General features: G+C 38.6%; 2 protein-coding genes and 1 pseudogene across 2 annotated transcripts; 2 read left to right on the forward strand and 1 right to left on the reverse strand.

Annotated features, from left to right (window-relative positions):
- The first annotated feature begins 2,804 nt into the window (after positions 1–2,804).
- On the forward strand, positions 2,805–5,227 carry LOC144631121 (hydroxysteroid 11-beta-dehydrogenase 1-like protein). Its single transcript, XM_078489504.1, has 2 exons — positions 2,805–3,266; positions 4,278–5,227. The coding sequence occupies exons 1-2, from the start codon at positions 2,907–2,909 to the stop codon at positions 4,866–4,868; spliced, it is 951 nt and encodes a 316-aa protein (XP_078345630.1). The 5' UTR covers positions 2,805–2,906; the 3' UTR covers positions 4,869–5,227.
- Positions 5,228–6,217: 990 nt separating this feature from the next.
- Positions 6,218–8,811, reverse strand: LOC144631111 (bis(5'-adenosyl)-triphosphatase enpp4 pseudogene; annotated as a pseudogene).
- Positions 8,812–8,818: 7 nt separating this feature from the next.
- LOC144631107 (nucleolar protein 58-like) lies at positions 8,819–19,904 on the forward strand. Its single transcript, XM_078489489.1, has 17 exons — positions 8,819–8,974; positions 9,107–9,183; positions 9,668–9,720; positions 10,050–10,174; positions 10,895–10,982; positions 11,286–11,334; positions 11,531–11,730; positions 12,348–12,448; positions 13,424–13,468; positions 14,450–14,576; positions 14,934–15,006; positions 15,712–15,802; positions 16,913–17,047; positions 17,589–17,650; positions 18,098–18,240; positions 19,301–19,410; positions 19,778–19,904. Exons 1-17 carry the CDS (start codon positions 8,930–8,932, stop codon positions 19,847–19,849), a joined length of 1,596 nt encoding a protein of 531 aa, XP_078345615.1. The 5' UTR covers positions 8,819–8,929; the 3' UTR covers positions 19,850–19,904.
- The last annotated feature ends 398 nt before the right edge of the window (positions 19,905–20,302 follow it).

Below are 20,302 nucleotides of genomic sequence, written 5' to 3' on the forward strand. Positions count from 1 at the left end.
AAGTTTTGAATACCTTACCTTAATGCGCAAAAAAGTTTCAGCTTGTGAAATCGCTAAAATTAAGTGACTTATGTTGCAAAATTTACGAAAAATCGCTAAATTAATGTGTCGCTAAATACGGATTTTTCAAAATCGCTAAATTAACGTGACGCCAAAATTTCATGTAATAAGGTACCTGATTTATGAATTGTGCTGTTACAAGTACCGGTATATGTGACATGTGAATTTGGTTCAAATTTGTGCCTGAAATGGGATCACCCCCTTCTTCCCCTTTGCTGCCCTCCTACAGCAGTTGATTCTAATTTCTCAAGAATCTTGACACCTCACAAAGTGATTTTTAATAGTCTAATGTTGTACCTTTTACAGAGGTCACAGTATTTAAAGTGCACCTAACCCCCGAAACAATACTTTCAAAATTGATTGTACATGAGTTAGAGAGTTGAATGGTTAAATATTTCTTCATCTCAATGTTGCGTTTTTAAGTTATGAAGGTTTATTTTTCCAATATGTTAATGAGTATGACGTCTACCCAGGCTTTTAAGCATACTTGTTTTGCTTATATCATTATTTACTCGCCATTACCAGACACCAAATTTACAATCAAAATTGTGGAAATTGCGAGTATTATGATAATGCCGTTTAAATACTGCTTGTGTGAACCAGTCAAAATCTGTATATTGAATGAAGACTGGGTAGACGTCATACTCATTAACATATTGGAAACATAAACCTTCATAACTTAAAAACGCAACATTGAGATGAAGAAATATTTAACCATTCAACTCTCTAACTCATGTACAATCAATTTTGAAAGTATTGTTTCGGGGTTAGGTGCACTTTAAAGTTATTTTTCTGAATACTTTTAAATTGAAGGAAACCTCAAAAGAATAGTTTTCTAACATAGAAAAACAACAAAGGAGTAATAAAAATGCAAAAATAGCCAAGGATCAGGTTTCAACTGATGATGATTAAGATGTACTTTGAATGACAAACATGAAAAAATTGCCAGTTTTTTCATGATTGGCCCCAAGAGAAACAGTGACTTTGTTTTCCAAATACCATTGACAAAATTCATTATTTCCCATGGGGCCAGTTGTTAACTGTTTTATTACCCCCCCCCCCTCCCCCGGCTAACTAGACTTCACTCATTGTGTGTCCTCGTGTGAAGTAATTTCCTCATGCACTCAAAAGAATTGTTCGCCCACTTCACTGATCCTTAGGACAATGACAGACTACCTGTTATACCCCAACTGAAAAAGACACTATTGTCACCTTTCCTGTGATTGCCTAAAAACTGAAAATGACATGATGGGAACAGTTTTATGGAGGTCCTGGAGGTCACACATTATTTTTGAAAAACACTTTTGAGTACAATTTAAATACTTTTATTGCGGTTTTTCAGTGAAATGCGAACTCTGAAATTCAAAATCCATCGTTTTAGGCTGCCGTCAATTATCATAATTATTATGGTGACAGCCAACAAACAATAAAAAACTGAAACAAACAATTAAATGGATGGAAATCTACCAATCACAACTGACAGACTTGACCTTTTAACCCATTTGAAGTGAACTTCTGTTTCCCGAGAGGTCCGCTAAGATAATTGATGGCAGCAAAAAGCGTACACCGTTGGTCAAGGATTGAATTTCAGAGTTCACATTTCACTGAAAACTGCAATTACATGACAGTTTTCCTTACTCTTTTTATAGACTTTATACCTCAAGACATCCCTTCCTTTTTGTATACCTCCAGCCTGAACAACAGTGAACAAGGTACTCCTTTTGGGTGGAGCCTCCCTGTATCGTCAACTATAGGGTCTGGGAGTCCATGCCTCTATGAGACTGAGATATCTTCAAGTCAAATTAAATTTTTCATGTAGAAATTATTTTGCATACCAACATGTTTAAAACAAAAAATAAAAACTTAGTTTTTCTCCGCAATCTTGAACCACTTTGCATTCATTTGCTGTTTCTTACTGGTTTCAATATGCATGTCATGATCATATGCAGTTCCAAGGTTAGTGAGGCTTGTCCTTGGGAGTTGTACATTTTTGAGGTGACAAGCGTTCAATCATTTGCCTTGAAGGCTTTTCAAATAGAGCCATCCCTTAGCCTGAATTTCAGACATCCCTCTGGGGAGTAGGCGACCACAGAGGGATGTCTGAAATTCAGGCTAGCCATCCCCAAGTTATGGTTCCTGCTACTGGCAATAATAAAAGGGTTTGAATCCCCGGTGGGGGGGGGGGGTACTCAAAAAAGGTTTATACGGGGAGGCTCTGCCCCGAGGTCCAACCCCTTACCCTTTTATATACCATTTCGTATATACCATCCCTTTCATATACCTTTTATTGAAAAAAAAAGTACCCCTTTCATATACCTACACTACATGTACTTAAAACAGGACGTATACTTGACATTTTTATGTAGCGCTTAATAAATTAAGACGATACAGCCATTAGTTACTTCTTTTCGAAATATGCCCTACCCTTTTATATACCTGAAGTTCGAAAAAGGTACTCCTTTCGGGCGGAGCCTCCCCGTATAGGCCATTATAGGGAGTACCCCCCCCCCCCCCCCCCGGGTTTGAATCAAGCTCACAAAATGGAAATCAAGCAGTACACATCTGGTCAAGTGTGTTCAGTTCGCCAATCTGATTGGTTGATGAACAGCTAATCTCGTACCCAGATCTTCTCAACCCTCGAGAAGATCTGGGTACGAGATTTAATCAAGCCTACATGAAGCATTTTTTATCAGATTATTAGAAAACTAAATTTTCATGTCTAACTTCCGTAGCTAAAAGTCACAACTGCCGCTACATACTCCCCCGAGTTTTCTTTTGTGCCTGGGGCACGAGGAACAAGTGGCCCTGGGGACACATGATTTGATTGGCTAGATCTTTAACAAATCATGTGTCCTCAGAGCCACTTCCGCTTTCAAGAACACAAAATGGCGGCGTTACTGAAGGTCGCTGCTTTCTTTGGGATTTGCACAGCTCTTCTAGCCGTTTTAATTGCCTGGTACATGAAGGAAAATTTTGATCCTGAAACTGTACGAGGTAAAAAGGTTGTAATTTGTGGAGCATCCACTGGAATCGGGGAGGAACTGGCTTATCAGTACGCCAAGCTTGGCGCCCAACTTTTGCTCGTTGCTAGGAGAGAAGAGGCGCTCAAAAAAGTTGTGGCACGTTGTGGTGAATTAGGCGCGCAATCTGCTAACTACGTTGTCGTTGATCTATCTACTTTGGAGGCTGTAAAACATTTAGCTGCGGTAAGTAAGTTAACTTTATTGTTCTTTAGATACCGTATTTAAAATGCCGGAAGGCTAAATGTGGCTTGGAGGAGATATTCAGGAGGTAGAGGGTGGGGTAAGGAAGGGGCGGGGGTGCTGTAGTGGCTCAATTTTACCTCTAGTCTTGGGACAATTTTGCATTTCCTATAATTCTGGTGAATGTCAATTCAAAGGAAAATTACCAGACTGTACCAAGGGTAAAATTGAACCACAACATATATACCGGTAAGCCCTGGTTATAACATAGGTAACGGAGCAGGGGAGAGTAGGGGGTGCAGGGGTGGCTGTAGCTCCCCCCTAAACAAAAATTGGGGGCTCAGTCCCCCCACATTTTAGTAAAAGTATCACTAGCGCAATATATAAATTGGTTTGTCAAGACACAAATCGTTTTATCAGGATCATGCTTGACAGGATAATATTGTGTAGACCTCTGTGTAGGACTTTTAACCAAACTCATTTACCCAAAATGCTACTAAGAGAGCTCTGCTACAACCCCTGACAAAAATGTTGGGAAGTTTTGCCCTTTTGTTCTTCTCCTCCCCTCCCCTATTACCAACATTGATATGGGGAACAGGGGGAGGTAGTACAGGAATAGGAATTGCTACGGTAAATTGAATATAAAACTCTCTCTAATCGAGCATGTTTTTACTACCTTCCCAACTTTGTTTGTCTGGGGTTGTAGATTGTATTTGAAAAAAAAAAAACACAAAAAGCACCATAAAGTAGGATCACTGTCACAAATCGATTACAGACACACCGGACACTGCTCTGTTAAAGTCATTTTTGGAAATTTGAGTACGGGGATGCGCACCCGATATGGCTGATGGAAGGGGGGGGGGGGTATGCTTTTGCCAATGGGCATGTATACTGAAAGATCGAGGCACTTGTGAGTATTTCACAGTATGCCACTTGGTATGAAACCTTCAGGGGTATGTATGAGAATCACCTTAGTTCATGATCACAGAAAAACTGGCTTTTGTTTTTTTGCAGGAAACTAACAAATTATTTGATGGGCCTGATATTTTATTCCTCAATCATTTTCTGCCCTTTTATGAATTTTGGAATGAGAACAGCAACCTTGAAAATGTCCCTCATTACTTTGCTGTGAACACCATCAGTTACATCAACATAGCCACTTTATTGCTTCCTGGCCTTCAGAAAACCAATGGCAGCATTGTAGTCGTGTCTTCAATGGCAGGAGTTGTCCCCGCCCCGAGGACTGCACCTTACTGCGGAAACAAACATGCTCTACATGGATTTTTTGACACTTTGCGGCAGGATTTAGCACTACAAGGACACAAGGGGATCTCTATAACACTATGCGTTCTAGGAGTTATAGACACAAAGAATGCTCGCGAAAGAGCCAAGGGTCTTCCAGTTGACAAGACTTTAAAGTTTGAGCCTGTTGATGAATGTTCTCTTGCCATGATCAAAGGTGCTGCTTTAAGAAAACGGCAAATTTATTTCCCTTGGTATTTAAGTCTTGCAGAAACAGCACATTTCTTTTTCCCAAATTTTGTGGAGAGTGTAATTCATGTTGCAACTAATGAAAAATCTCTTGATGACATGTGGAAATGGTGAAATTTTATTTCATATTTGTAAAACCCATGTTCTTGATTTTACTAAAGACTACTAAGTAATATATCAAACACGAGAGGGAGTGTTTTATCTCATTTCCAAACACTGAGAAGAGAGTTGAAAATACGACATGCTGCAAAGTATTTTTGATGAACTTCGAGGTGTTTGTAAATTTAATGATCAGGTGTTTGATATATCTTCTCAATCAAAACTAAAACTACAGAGAAAATGGAGACAAAATTTTAAAAATCTATGCTAATCAATATTACATAAATTATCCAAACCACCATCAATGGTTCTGTTTCCCTTTGCTTTAACTTGATAAATTATTAATGAGTTTGAGAATATATTACCCGGTAATCTAATTTCTTACTGTAAATTTTCATAAATTTTTATACTCTTATTTGTAGAGGCAATATAATAACAATTAACTACTCATAATAACTGATAATTGAGCAGTTACACAAGTTAAACCCCAGTTTTTGTCCAATTTCTTAGAAAACTACCAAAAAAAAATCGAAAAAAGCTCTGGGCTTGTATTTGCTCAACCCCCTGTTTGGGGAGTGCTAATATATATATGGGGGGGGGGGGGTTTCAGATGGAACTTTGTTTTTCAAAAATGTTTGGGTCTATAGTTTGAAAGGATATTGCACAGAAAATATTTGTGTATACATGAAAGAATACCACCACAGGCAGACCACCTTATGTGTTCGTGGTCAATATTGTTGACATGAGACGAACAAAAGAAATTTTGAAATCTGTAAGGTTTACTGAAATAAAGCTCTGGAAATTACATATCTAAATTACTTTTCGCTCTAAATATCTCAATAAAGTTTAATGAAACATTTATCGACTCGTGTTGTATTTCTCCGCCTGCACGGGCCTTCCACATGTAAAAACTCTCTAAACATACTAAACATAACAAATGAAGATGAAACTTAATGAGCGTTACTGCAGGTCTTGTAATCTACAAAACAAGCTCTACAATAGGGGCCTTATAATCAGAAAAGTTAAATATAAGCCCATGGGCTTCTATATTTGGAGAGCTTACCATTGGAAGGATTTTTGCATCTGAGAATTGGGGGGAGGGGGGGGGGGCTTATGTTTTGAATTTTACAATATACTAGTACAGTTGAAGCTCTCTTTACGGACATTCTCGTAAGCGGACATCTCTACTTATGGCCACCTTGTTTGAAACCCCTTTTAACTCCCGTACAAGCTCTGTATATTTACATTCTGGTAAGCCAACATTCCCGTAAGTGGCCGTGGACACTTGCAGAGATTACAACTTGGACATTTTCTTTGTTTTTAAGCTCCCGTAAGCGGACACCCAAAGAAAATCCTATTAAAACCTCTGTATCTTGTTTTTATTAATCAATTTCACATCGCTGTTCTTCACAATGATTTTACAGTAATTACAGTACCATATTTCAGTGTTTGTTTGTCTTAATCCACGCCCCTCTGGTTATTGTTAGCTGGGCAAGCTCCTGCAAGCGGCCATCTATCTCCTACAGCTCTAGTGGCCGCTTACGAGGGCCATTCTCGTAAGTGGCCAGTTCCCGTTATGGACACTTTTTTCGCGTCCCGACGGTGTCCGCTTATGAGAGCTTCGACTGTATTACGTCCTAAGGAAGCCTCAAGCCATAAGGCCCATACTGCCAGAGCTTATTCCAGTTTTTGTAGCAATAAGAAGCTAGGAACATTTCTACACACCCCATCTATCGCAGGTACCCCCCTCCCCCCCCCAGCGTTATTTCACCAGTACCCATTTATACACCTGGGTGGAGAAGGACACTATGAGAGTAAAGTGTCTTGCCCAAGAACACAACTACAGTGACCACAGCCAGGGCTCAAACCCAGACCGCTCCATCTAGAGTCCGGTACACTAACCATAAGGCCACTGCACCTCCCATGATCACAGGGATACAAATTGATTATTCAAACTTCTGCAAATTAGAGCGGTTTTCACTTGAGTGTCGAAAGTAAATTGCGTTTGCTTTGGTTTTGCATTACTACGCTTAGTGATTGGCTTAAAAATCTCGCGCCACTTTCTCAGCCAATCAGAAGTAAAACCAAAACCAATCGTGACTCGCTCGCGCACGTTTTCCCGCGCTTTCTGCCAGCTACATGTATTTGCTTCGAATTTTGATTGGTTCACTGGATTGTCTGTGTCCTTTGTGATTGGCCAAAGTAATTACTTTGGTTTTGGTTTTACGACACTCAATTGAAAACTGCTCTATGAGCTAATTAATTATGCAGTGAAAATAGCCATCTACCCTTAAACCTCGGTAAGCAGAGCTTTAAATTGTTGTATTGTAACATTGCTTAGAAGTCCTGTTAATGTCTGTGAATTCCTTTAAAACTTAAACCACATTTTCATCATCTGGGTCACCAAACAGTAAAGGCACAGCACCTTCCCTAGGCTGTTCTGGTCTACGCACATGTCGACGATCCTTCCATACCATCAGAACAGCATACATACAAACTGTAATAGCTATGGCAGAACCGATGACCAATGCAATAATTTCACCAGTATTTAGCCAACCTTGATGTGTTTTCGATGCTGGGGGAGCTTTGAGTAGATGGGCAATGCGATCAAGTGAGCCGTTGTTCGGTAAAGGATCTATGTCTAGTAAATGACAAATCAACGGGTAGATATCTACCATATCAATTGGACCAGACTTGTAACCTTTTTTAAAAGCTGGGCCTTGCGCCATGAAGAAAGGATGCATTTGAGGCCCAGACGGAAGCCAGCCGTGAGCTCCTCTTGTTTTGGTGACTGTTAACCCCTTAGAGACATTTTTGATATCATCTGAAATGCCTGCAATCCAACCCTCATCCATGATCACAATAATTTCAGGTACATGAATGTTGTGTTTAAAATGAAGTTCTTCAGGTAGTTCCTCTTTGCGGTACACATGTAGGTGCGGGTATTGTTTTTCAGCTTTCTTTAAGCTCTCATAAGCACTTGTTATGTTCGTGGCATCCATGAGAAAGTAAGGGCCTGCATATGTCCACAGGGTATAATCTTGTTTAGGTGGTAAAAATTCGTCAAAATTGATAACCGTGTTTGAATTAAAAGCCCCTGTCCCGTGATCTGCCGTTATAATTAAATTAACTTTGTCCAGTAATTCTTCTTTGTGCAATTGCTGCAGTAGGTACCCTGTGATTTCATTATCCTTCCTGATTTCTTCTGTTACATTTACTGAATCTGGACCACAACAATGACCGGCCTCGTCCGGAGAGTCAAAATACAAAGTGACAAAAGAAGGTGGGTTGGGTTTCTTGAGCCATTCTATGATCAAATCGACACGCTTTATCCATGGCATAGTTGTATTAAAACGATCAACAAAAGGCTTTCCATAATGCAATCCTCTTGGGTTAAACGACGGTTCGTAGCCCTTATATGTGACGTCGTAGCCTGGCCAATAACACATTCCACTTTTTTCGCCTTGTTTCACGCTGGTCACCCATAGTGGTTCAGCAAATGTGTTCCACCATTTGGAATCATTTGTTTGCATGGTGAAGGTATCATTTGAGATTGGGTCGTACATCGAGTTTGATATTATACCGTGGCTTTCAGGATAAAGCCCTGTTACAATGGTGTAATGATTAGGAAATGTTACCGTTGGGAAAACGTTCATTACATATTTAGCTTGTACTCCTTCTTTGATGACGACGTCGAAATGGTCTGTCTTGGTTCGATTCATTTTGAGATAATCCCATCGAAAGCCATCAAACGACACCAAGATTACAGTGTCTTTCCGCTTGGCATTAGCGAGTAAGAACGCACAGAGGAACAAAGTACCAAGCAAAATCTTTGGAAGGACCATTTTGATCGAAATAATAAAAATTATAAAGGTATAAAAAAACAAAAAAACAAAATCACCTGTTCCGTGTGAGCTCCAAATGGGAATATTTATAATCTGTATGATCACGTGATGTGATGGTATGACGGTGACCTGGGTACTAGTCACCTTCTCTTCCACGTGCAACTTGCGTTCTTGCAAGAAGCTCATGTTTTGTTTTAGTTTTGATCGCCAAATTATCTCGCTTTGTTAGCCATGTTGGTGCTATTCGAAACGCCAGCAGGATATGCAATTTTCAAGGTAAGTTCCTTGTCGTTTAGTAGACAAAAAATGCTTTATTTTTGTTGCTTTGAAGCCGTATATTCTTGTGTTGTTTAAGGTTGCAATCGATCGTCTTCACAAACTAAACCAAAACTTTGCCTAAATTTTCAGCTCCTAGATGAGAAGAAACTACAGAAGATCGATAACCTTTATAAGGATTTCGAGACACCAGATGCTGCAAGTAAAGTGTGAGTTTTCATGATCGATGTTATATAAAGCATCAGGTTCGATTGTGTTACAACATTAAAGCTGATTTCCAGTCCGTACTGCGCAGACTCGGGGTTTGTTTTCGTTTTTGTTTTGAATTCGCTGAAACGTTACACTTCGTTGACAGCATACATGAAGTTTTTTAGTCCGCCATTACAGTTCGCTTCGTTCAAGAATTTCCGATGAGCTGAAACGTCGGTTTGAAATAGCGTCAAGGTTCTTCTACTTGTTATTATTTGTTCTGCAAGGATATCTGGCGTTAATAATGAAGAAACGGGTAAGTTTGTCATGTAATTTTTAGTTTTGCTTTGTTTGTGAGGCTCACATAAACATTGCAGCCGAGATTGCGCAGTACGGACTGTAATTCATCTTTAATTTGCATGCCCGGGTTGCATGCCTTTTGAAGTGATCAGTAATGTACATGTTGTGATTCAATTGCGACTAAATGTAATTTGTGTTTTACAGAGTTAAACTGAAGCATTTTGAAAAGTTCAATGACACTACTGAAGCATTGGCAGGTTTGTTATTCTTGAGTTGTTCACAGTAAACAGTGAATGTTTACGTTTTGTTAGCCAGTATGATGTTGAGGTCAGCCGCAACATCATAGACAAAGACAAAGCGCCATTGTCGTATAATGTTTTACACTTGCTTTGTAAGGCAACCTTTCATGAAAGAATTATTGTATATATTTGGTTTGATTGTAAAGAGGTAATGCACTAGACATGATTAGACCACCCACCCAGTCCACAAGGTGTTATCAAATCTGTAACATCATCATCATCATCATCGTCATCATGTAAAGGCTCAGAATCGTAATCTATTTTTCTTTCTTATATTTTACCCTCAGCTGCAACAGCAACTGTGGAAGGGAAAATGAGCAAGAGCCTTAAAAAGGTTCTTAAGAAAATTGTAGCCAAGGACATTCATCAAGAATTGGCTGTTGCTGATGCCAAGCTGGGTGGCGTAATCAAGGTGAGGAACCTTATGTGAACACAGGGTCCAAAATTTTGCAGTCCCCATGTTTTCAGTGGTTTTATCTGACTTCACCGTGGGCGCATAGCGTAAGAACATGCTTTCCTTTCGCCATTGGAATGTCAAGTTTCCACTGTAAATCTTCGAAAACTTTTTGCAGTCAGAAGAAGTTGAAAGTGCAAAAGAATTCATTTAAGGTTTTGATATATTGGGGCTTCCAAGTCAGAAGAAGTTGGTCCTTCTACGCTTACTAAAAACCTTCTTTACTTACAAGTTTACTACCAGATGATGTTGACGATATTTGCAGTAAACCTCGGTCGGCAATCCTGTTGTGTGCAGTCTTGAAACAAAGAGAGCTTTCTATGTAACAAAAACTCCTTTTCAAAGAAAAGCACAAGCTACCACAATAATTTACACAATAAGCTACACAATAATTTAATGTCTTTGTAGGTAGGAGACTCTGAGTCTTGTGATCATTCACAAGTAGGAATAAAGTTCAAAGGGAAGAAGTGTTTTTAAACACTTTGTGCTTTCGTCTATCACTGATTTTCTCATCTGGCGACCAAAAAAAAGTTTAGTCGCCACTTGGTGCTCGCATAAAAAAGTGGTTGTAAATTTGTTAATCATTACAAAATTTTTGCAAAGGCAAAATTTCTGCAAAGATACAAACTCATTTTCTAACCATAGTTTATGCAACCCTCAACTTTGTTTGAATTTCAGGAGAAGCTTAGTTTGAACTGTGTGTCCAGTTCTGCTGTTCAGGAGCTCATGCGAGGCATTAGACTGCAGCTAAACAGCCTTATCACAGGTAAACAATAAATAATCATTCTTTGTTATATGATCGTGTTCGACATCTGTGCTGACGTCACTAGCCACTGATCTTATATTGAACCCTATGTTATTCAGTTGTTTACAAAGTTCTTTTTGACCCAAACTGCCATCTGATTCAGAAGGTTTTTGTACAGGGTTTGTATATACCTGACAGAAAATCCTTGAATTTGGAAATCAGAATTCAATGTCCTGGAAAGTGAATTTAAGAGAATTTGGTACTTAAAAATTCTTTGCAGTTTTTGTTGTCTTGATTGTTGATTGTTTCCATTTTCGGTTGCAGGTCTTCCTAATAAAGAAATGAGTGCAATGGCTTTAGGATTAGCTCACAGGTGTGTACACATTCAAATGGGTGATGATATTCAGGGGAAGGGGGAAAGGGGGCAACCAGAAAAAAAAATATATATTTTCATCTTGGAATTGAAGAGTTCTAGCATCTTTACGTGAAGGTGTTTACTCTCCAATAATGTGGACAACTATTGGCTGGCAAAATGCCTGATGTATAGTTGCATTGTTATCTTTTTCCAGCTTGTCACGTTATAAACTCAAGTTCAGTCCAGACAAGGTGGATACCATGATTGTGCAGGCAATATCTTTACTTGATGACTTGGACAAAGAACTGAACAACTACATCATGCGCTGTCGTGAGTGGTATGGCTGGCATTTTCCTGAGCTGGGCAAGATAGTCACTGACAACTTAGCTTATGCCAAGACTGTCAAAACTATGGGTAGGTGAATTATTTTGTCATTGAGTTCACTGACCAACATCAAATTTCTCCTCAATTGCAATACTTAATCAAGAGAAAAGGTTAAGAGAATTAATAAAATGATCACCAAAGGGAAATTGCTATGATCCTTTAACAAATTCTCCCAACTTATACTATGAGGAAATGTATGAGGATCAGTGAGGAGAATTTGTACGTGGATATTGAGGCTAAAAAGGTAAAAAAAAAACTACAGTGAATATTGTATATTGAGTCAACAGCATGCTAAATTCCTAGCTCATATTTTTTAATCAGAGAAGTGGTTGAAGACAATATTAAGATCTCAAGTTGTAGCAGGACCAACTTATACCATGGCACAGTCAAATGCAGCACATGTGACAGACTATGCCCCCCCGTATGAAGTAGATTTTACAACCATCAAAGAAAATGCAGACCAAGATAAACAATTAAGGATGCTACGTGTCTGCCGTTAGACTTTACGAGCACAGTCATTAGAAAGCAGTATTTTTCTTCAGTAGATAAAAGACAAAAGTTTCTCTCAAAGTTGTGCATAAGGCACATTAGGCCATTTTATTGAGCTGTGAACTGTTGTGTCACTTTCATCATTTACATCTTTTCAGGCACTCGTTTGAATGCTGATAAAACTGATCTGTCAGAGATCCTACCTGAGGAAGTTGAAGAGGAGGTGAAAGCTGCTGCTGAGATTTCCATGGGAACTGAAGTACATCATGTGTAACGTAGCAACATGGAAAACTACCTTATAACATGAAATTTTTGCGACACGTTAATTTCGCGATTTTGAGGTGCACATATTTTGCGACACTTAAATTTCGCGATTTTGCGAAAAATATTGTATTTTGAATCACTTTTAATTAATTTCTCGTTTTTGAGTGAGACGCAATTTACATTTTCTGAGCAATATATTTTGACATGCCTTTGAATTATATAAAACGACTTCATCAAAGGAACAATAACGTCAAAATTAACAAAAACACAGGAGAGGACTTTTTCTCAATACAGCAGTTCTCAGAATGTCTACAAGTGACGACAACATCCATTTACATTGATTACTGACATATGCGAGTCACTTAATATTCGCGTCATGTTATGTTCACGACACCTTTTGTTCGCGTCACTTTAATTTTGCGATTTTTTTAGAATCGCGAAATTCGCGAAATTAAAGTGTCGCGAAAATTTCATGTAATAAGGTAGTCAATTATTGGTAACGGACTGTAACAGGGTAAACAATATCCTTTAAGATACAGCACACAATCTTGCTCTTCTGTAGGGGAGCATAGAGTGTCCACCGTGACTCTTCACTGATGTGCAATTTTCTTGTAATTTTCTTGGCCTTTAGCCAAGACAGGTTCTTTGCTTCCAACTCTTCTAGTGTATAGCACCTTCATGACTGCTTAGGTCAACCCCTCTTCCTGTACCCCTGGGTGTTCCATTCAAGGTTAATATCAAGGTTCCATTCTAGTGATGTTCATAGGTTTTCAGAGTGTGTGTCCAATTCACTTCCACTTTCTCCTGTCGATGGTGTCTTCTGTGTGACTTTGACCAGTTATCTTTCAGAGAAGCGCACTCTGTAATAATTTAGAAAGCTTAAAGAGCCTTTTACACCTATGTAGCTGTTGGTGTTGTACACAAAAATGATTTTCATTAATGCTTGTGACTGTATTTCTTCTGTTTTCAGATTTCTGATGAAGACATTAATAACATCATCTACCTCTGTGATCAGGTACTGAATCTGAGTCCTTTGCCAAGGATTGTCTATTCCTTAGTTTACATTGTGGACCTTGTAGCTTGTCAGTACAGATAGTTTGTAATTATAATAAGGTTGGTTTTTCAGTTTTCCACGAGGCGACACAAGTTAAACTTTGTATTCGAGCCTAGTGACCCATTAAGCTAGAGCATATCCTGGTTTGCATGGCATGAAGCGACTAGGAGTATTTCTACTCCCCCCTGGATGGGATGCTAGTTCATTGCAGGGTTACCCCCTCATTAAATTTGCCAGTACCCATTTGTACACCTCACTTGAAGTCATTCTGTTATCATCAGAATTTGCATCCGACCAGTTGGCGTCTATTGTTTATTGATAACAATAGAACTGATGCAAACCGACGACTTCTCATTGGTCAGTTTTTGATTGCGAGTTCTTCTTGAGCTATAAAAAAGAGCGCTACCTCTGCTAGCTTCAGGTCATAACCCGCTCTCAACAACATGAGCACAGAACTAAAAGCAACTGACGAAGGGAACGACTCTTTTTCGTTTCCGAAACCGGTCTTGCTAATAGAAAAACAGTTCTTTTTAGAACTCTATGGCCACCAATTATGACGATAAAATCGTTGCCATCTCGCATTCACAAGAAATAAAAAAGCTCAAACATAAAACCTCCAACTGTTACCTATCGAAGGACAAGTCTCTTACTTGGAGCGAAATTTCCTTCACACATTTAACAACAACACAAAGGAGTTATATACGGTAAGGGTTGAGTGACAATATTATGAGACTTTTTTTTTTTTTTGTAAAAGCGAATCAACAAAACTAGAAATTAGTTCTGTTGGACCACCGCTAGTGAAGTGTCTTCCCAAGAACACAACACAGTGACTGTTTCCAGGCTCAAACCCAGACCACTAAATTTAAACACCAGCAGACTAGCCATAAGACCACCACATCTTTCCTTATTACTTTGCCAACACCTTTCTTTGCCTATTTTCAGGTGATTGAAATCACTGATTACCGTGCCCAGCTTTATGATTACCTGAAGAATCGCATGACGGCCATTGCTCCAAACTTGACTGTTTTGGTAGGAGAGCTTGTCGGAGCCAGACTCATTGCCCATGCAGGTTAGTTTCTCATCATCATCCTCATCATTATCTTCATCATCATCATCATCATCATCATCATCATCATCATCAGCGTCATCATGTTATTAGCATTTTAGAATTAAAGGTTTAAAGCAATAACATGATGGTAGGGTGAGGAGACCACCAAGAAACCACCAGGCTTAAAGGGGAGGCCACTTCACTTCAGTATGTTAGTAGTTTAGTTGTGGATTCCCAGATAGGTCAATTCAGACTCATTTCACTAAATACTGCACAGTGTCAAGTCATTTTTAACAGACAAGTATTGAATAGGATATTGTATTTCCTTAAAGCTGCAACTATTCTTATATTGCAACTTAAGTGTGTCTCCTTCAACAGGGTCACTTCTAAACTTGGCCAAGCATCCATCCTCAACAGTACAAATATTAGGAGCTGAAAAGGCTTTGTTCAGGTTAGCAGAAATTTATACTCAATTAAAAAATACCCGGTATGCTGTGATTCCTTTCTTGTTTTTTTTTTTTTTTCAATAATCACCTATTTATTCATTGAAGGCAGTAGTCTGATTGCCAATGCTCAGTTTTTAATGGCTGGAACATTTTTACGGTTTTTCAATCACTTTATTTTAGCCTTGTAACTTTTCTACGCTTTTTTATAAAAGGCGTGACATTATAGTACAGAAAAAATTGCGTGTAAGAACCTACTAGTTTGACAAAACTGGTTCTTGTCTTATGGGGTACTTATTGACAGTTTAGGCTTAGTAGGTTCTTAATCAGGTTCCTTATACAGAGTAGACATTGTTGTTGATTATCAGAAAATAGTATAAAATCTGGTCTGTTCTTCATTATAAATATTTATTAATGTACCCATGTTGCCAAAAGTCCAACAACATACTGTATATACCCCAGTAACATTACCTTTCTGGTTTTTGGTAAAAAATATATATAAATTAAATAGTTAAACCCTACATGTAAGAACCTGTAGGAATTTGTTTGGCTAAACAGGTTCTTATATTTTGGGGTATTATAAAAGCAAATTTCTGCCAGAAGGTTCTTAAAGGCCTAGGTTCTTACACGCGGGTTTTTACTGTATGCATAGCATCATTGAAAATCTCACAAGAGACAATAGCAAATCAATTTTCTTTTTACTTTTTTAACAGGGCACTCAAGACAAAGCATGACACGCCAAAATATGGTCTGATCTTCCATGCATCTCTAGTGGGTCAAACGACACCAAAGCACAAAGGAAAGGTCTGTAAAGCCTCATGAAAAATTACATGATTTGATTGTAAGGATATGTAGACGGCATTGCTTTATAAATTTGTTTGGTTTTAAATGCAGTTTGGAGTAATTTTTTTCCATGTGATAACAAATTTCCTTTAATCAGGTATCCTGCACTGCCACTGTGGCATTTATTTCTAGGATTGAACCAAGTTTTGTTTAATGAGTACTAATATTTGACAGAATTTTGCATGTTTTGGTTAAGACGGATTCCGCTGAAAGTTTGAGCAATATACTCAGCAGGATAACATTTTCTATACTATTTAAAAGATCTTACTGAAATTCATTTGTGTTAGTGACCCCGTAATTGTATTTTAAAGCATTCACGAGAAAATTAAAGTTAAACATCGTAAAATTGTTTAAAACGTGCGCCATTTTGTTTTGAACTGGCGTGAAACGTTCCTTTTTAGCTGAAATACTGGCAACTTCAAAGCCATTTTTCTCTCGCGGGGTCAGCTTGAGTGCTTAAGTTTTGGCAGATTTTTGTTATCTGTACTCAAACCGTTACAACTATGTTATGAGATCTATTTGGTACCTTTATTTTTGCCAAGCACTACCACGAATGTTCAGATTGTTTTAAATACCCAAAAACATCCCTACTTAAATAAAAAAAATACTTGCTAAATTTTCCTACCCCCCAAAAAAATGCCGGAATCGAAAATTTCGAACCCAATAAAATCCTTCGATCATCCCCGTCACTTAAAATCCCGAGTACCCCCCTGGGGATGGGGTAAAGGGGTGAAAGCCAACGGGACATGGGAAAAGAAGGGGCAGAATGTAGGGATTCCCCAGGTGGCTGCGTTTTTCTGTGAATAAAGTACAATCAAACATGTTTTGCTGTTGATTTTTGAGAGGTTAATTTTTGATCTAGGGATTTTTTGGGGTCTTGAATTTTTCCCCCATTCGTTCATCTCCGTCATTTGAAATCCTGAATACCCCCTGGGACTCCATCCCATAATGAAGTTAACTGAGGCCAGAAGGCAGATCAAGGACAGGATCCCTTCCACTTATACTTTTTTCCCTGCTACTTACACAAAAAGCCTACCCTTGTAATTTTAATGTCTGAACTGTTTTTGACAGATCTCCAGAATGTTAGCTGCCAAAACCTCCCTTGCTGCTCGAGTGGATGCCTTGGGTGAGGACAGTGGAACAGCCATGGGCATCGAGAACAGAGCAAAGCTTGAAATGAGGCTGAAATCACTAGAAGAAAATCAGGTGCGTTAGTGACCCTCACCACCAGTTGCATGCTTTCCCATACTTGGCGCAGGGGACATTTTTCTGCAGTTCACACCAGTGACTTGTTTTCCTGTGCTTGTCTCAACACCGTTTCCTGTTTCACCACACTTGGCACAGTTTGCATGCATGCTGCTGCCTTGAGCTCTCATTGGCATATTACACTATTTTTACTTGTTATTTGACAAATTGGTAGTCGTAACAAAACTGCTGTACAGGGCATGAAATTAACTTTTTTTAACATTAGCCACTTGGCTTCTAAATATTTTAGAGTGGTAGCCAAGTCCAAAAATTTTGGTTGCCAAAAAATAAATAAAAAAAACAAAACATTTTTACTCTGACATTTTACTAGATAGAACCTCTAGAATGCATTATTTTCACCTTATTTGCATTCATCATTGACTAAGTTTCAGGGATTGATTGCCAGACTGGAACATCAGTGGCACTGGCGCCTGTCTTAGGCACAATTTCGTGCCCTACCGTAACATATTAAAGTGAGTGTTAATTTGATTTTTTTTTTCAGTTGAGACGAATCAGTGGAACTGGCAAGGCCAAAGCACGAGTGGACAAGTATGAAAACAAAAGGTATCAGCAGAAACAATAATTTTTATAACCTATTTTTCACTTTTCCCTGCTCTACAGTAATTTAATATTTGAGGGCCACAAGTTTATAATTGTTTTTCACTTTTTACATGCTTCCCTCTTTGAAAAAGACTCCACTTCACTTCAAAATGAATGCTGGCAAGAAAAAAAACCCTTCCACCCCTACAAATATAATTTATGGCCGTTATGGGTACTGATCAGTTATTACCTGGTGATGGTAATCACAGTCACTAAACAAATGTTGTCAGTGTGGAAATTTTGCCGGTCGGTCATCAGACATCTTTAAAGCTGAGAATGATTTGCGCATGCGAAGGTAGCTGTCTGTTTTATCAGGCTAGAACAGTGCCCTGTATGATTGTTTTTGTGTCATTTATGATGGCTAGTGCAGTTACTTACATTTTGTTTTTTCCTTGCTAACTTATTCACCAGTGTTGTGATGTCGTACAATCCTGCTGCTGACTCAACAATCGCCACACCAGGCAAGAAGAGAAAGAGATCTGAGGAAAATGGAGAAGATGCAACACCAGGTGACAGCGTCCCAGTTACACCGAGCACACCAGCCACAGAGGAAGGTCTGTGGCCTCGCACACTGTGCTTTAATTTTGAAACAAACTAATGTTGCTGCCAAAAGGCTTAGGTTGCAAAGCGTCTGTGGTTGAGACCAGGTTAAGCTTCGAAATAATAATAAAAAAAATAATGATATTAATTAAATAAAAAAGTCAAAGATTTTTCTCTGTTCCAGGCATTTGGTTAGATTGGGAGCAGTGGGAAAAACGGGATTAGCAGGACACAGCCCTACCCTTAATAATTTTTGCTTATTTTTTTTTTTTTGAAGCCCTGAATTTTTTTTTTTCAGGCTTCTTTATTCCAATTGCTTAAATTGGCAATTCACTGCAATGATCATTTATCACTTTCATATCCATCCGCAGTTCATATATGAATTATTTCATATACATTACATCATTTCACTCCTCTTACGGGTAAAATATGAACTCACAATTGACCTCGCTCCCAATGTGTGGCTTCAATAGCTCAGTTGGTAGAGCATCGCACCGGTATCACGGAGGTCACGGGTTCGAATCCCGTTGAGGCCCTGAATTGTTTTTCAGGCTTCTTTATTCCAATTGCTTAAATTGGGAATTCCCTGCGATGATCATTTATCACTTTCTTACTGTTTTTTGCGTAGCTTCCCAACTAGCCAAACAACTGGAACAGGCAACCTTCGTCTAAAAGACTATGCTTGGTTTACATTAGAGTCATTGTTGAAATCATCAAATTGCAGACAGTTATAAGTGACGCTTATCATACTGCAATGGCCTTATATGCCTACTGGCAGCCGCACGATGAGTCATGATGATGATGATGACCATACTGCAGATAAACTTAGTTTTGGCTGCTTTCTTATGTCTGTGGCCTTGTAAGAACAACCCTAGAAGGGTGCAAAGAAATTACTGGTGTGTCCTTTGCTTTTAGCAAAATACTCTGTTTCCACGAGGAAAAGCGGGTTTAAAATAGAACAAGTAGAATTACTTTTGTTCATGCTGGAGAGATGGTCTCTTTTTGTATTCACTATTCTCTTGTTTCTATCTTTACCTGCGTAACTGTTCAAATTTTTATCATCTATAATTTTAGATGAAAGAGAAACGCCAGCAAAGAAATCCAAGAAGGAAAAGAAGAAAAAGAAGAAGAAGGACGAGGAAGTTGAACAATCTGACGAGGAACAAATGGACACTTCTGCTGTGGTAAGGAATAGACCTTATCATTGTTTTCAACACCGTGATGTTTTTGCTTGTCACGCAATCTTTCGTGAGATTACGTGACCCAGACTGGGCTGGCTGTAGCTGTACCAAAATTCATCTCCAAAAAAGAAACCCAAAATTTGGCAAATATGCACATGTGTGGATTTTTTGTCACAATAACTAATTACGTAAGTAGAAAAACACTAGTAACAAAAATCTGAGAAAAAGATAGAGATAGATTTAAATCGACAAAGTTGGTAAAAATAGGCTTTTTTTTCAAAAATCAAAATGTGTCGTCCGTTTATCAACGTGATTAGTTGTGAAAAAGTTAGTAAAAAAATAAGAGACATTCTTATTTATTTTCCTGCAGACTCCAAAAAGTGAAGAAAAGAAGAAAAAGAAAAAGAAGAAGAAGGAAAAGAAGGACGAAGACTCGGATTAACACAACAACTATAATTTCTGTTTTATTTGTTTGCAATAAATTCACACAACTTGTTTCTCTTTTCTTATTTTTGCTGCCATCCTTGACACAGTCGCCCTGCCTTTGCTCTTCTTTGACTAAAGTAGTGTTTCAGGTCCACAAAATAGCTGGGACTAAAAATTTCGGGGCAAAAAACTTACAGAAATAAATAGAGGCAAACGTTCCTTACAGACACCCACACAGCGTGCAATGAAGTACATGTCCGATAGCCCGGGACTAGCCTGACGAGCAGCAAGAAAAATTTTTGGGATCACTTTCTTGGGGAGCTTGGAAGCCAGGCTTGATTTGGTAGCCGAGCCTTCTCACAATATGAGCTCATTTACAGACAACAGCGAAATTATTCAGGGAAAATTTTTGGGAAAATTTTCCATATTTATAAGGAGCTTTTGGGCTAGTGAAAATGACTTTCGGGCC

This window comes from Oculina patagonica, chromosome 11, assembly GCF_052425735.1.
Source record: "Oculina patagonica isolate OP01 chromosome 11, crgOcupat, whole genome shotgun sequence".
NCBI lineage: Eukaryota > Metazoa > Cnidaria > Anthozoa > Scleractinia > Oculinidae > Oculina > Oculina patagonica.

What these genes read in the sequence shown, in the direction of transcription:
- LOC144631121 (XM_078489504.1), top strand. Translation starts at nt 2,907, where the DNA reads ATGTGTCCTCAGAGCCACTTCCGCTTTCAAGAACACAAAATGGCGGCG. An exon ending in CTGTAAAACATTTAGCTGCG is followed by an intron (nt 3,267 to 4,277) that starts GTAAGTAAGTTA and finishes GTTTTTTTGCAG; the next exon opens with GAAACTAACAAATTATTTGA.
- LOC144631107 (XM_078489489.1), top strand. Translation starts at nt 8,930, where the DNA reads ATGTTGGTGCTATTCGAAACGCCAGCAGGATATGCAATTTTCAAG. An exon ending in AGCTGGGTGGCGTAATCAAG is followed by an intron (nt 10,175 to 10,894) that starts GTGAGGAACCTT and finishes TTTGAATTTCAG; the next exon opens with GAGAAGCTTAGTTTGAACTG. An exon ending in CACACCAGCCACAGAGGAAG is followed by an intron (nt 18,241 to 19,300) that starts GTCTGTGGCCTC and finishes CTATAATTTTAG; the next exon opens with ATGAAAGAGAAACGCCAGCA.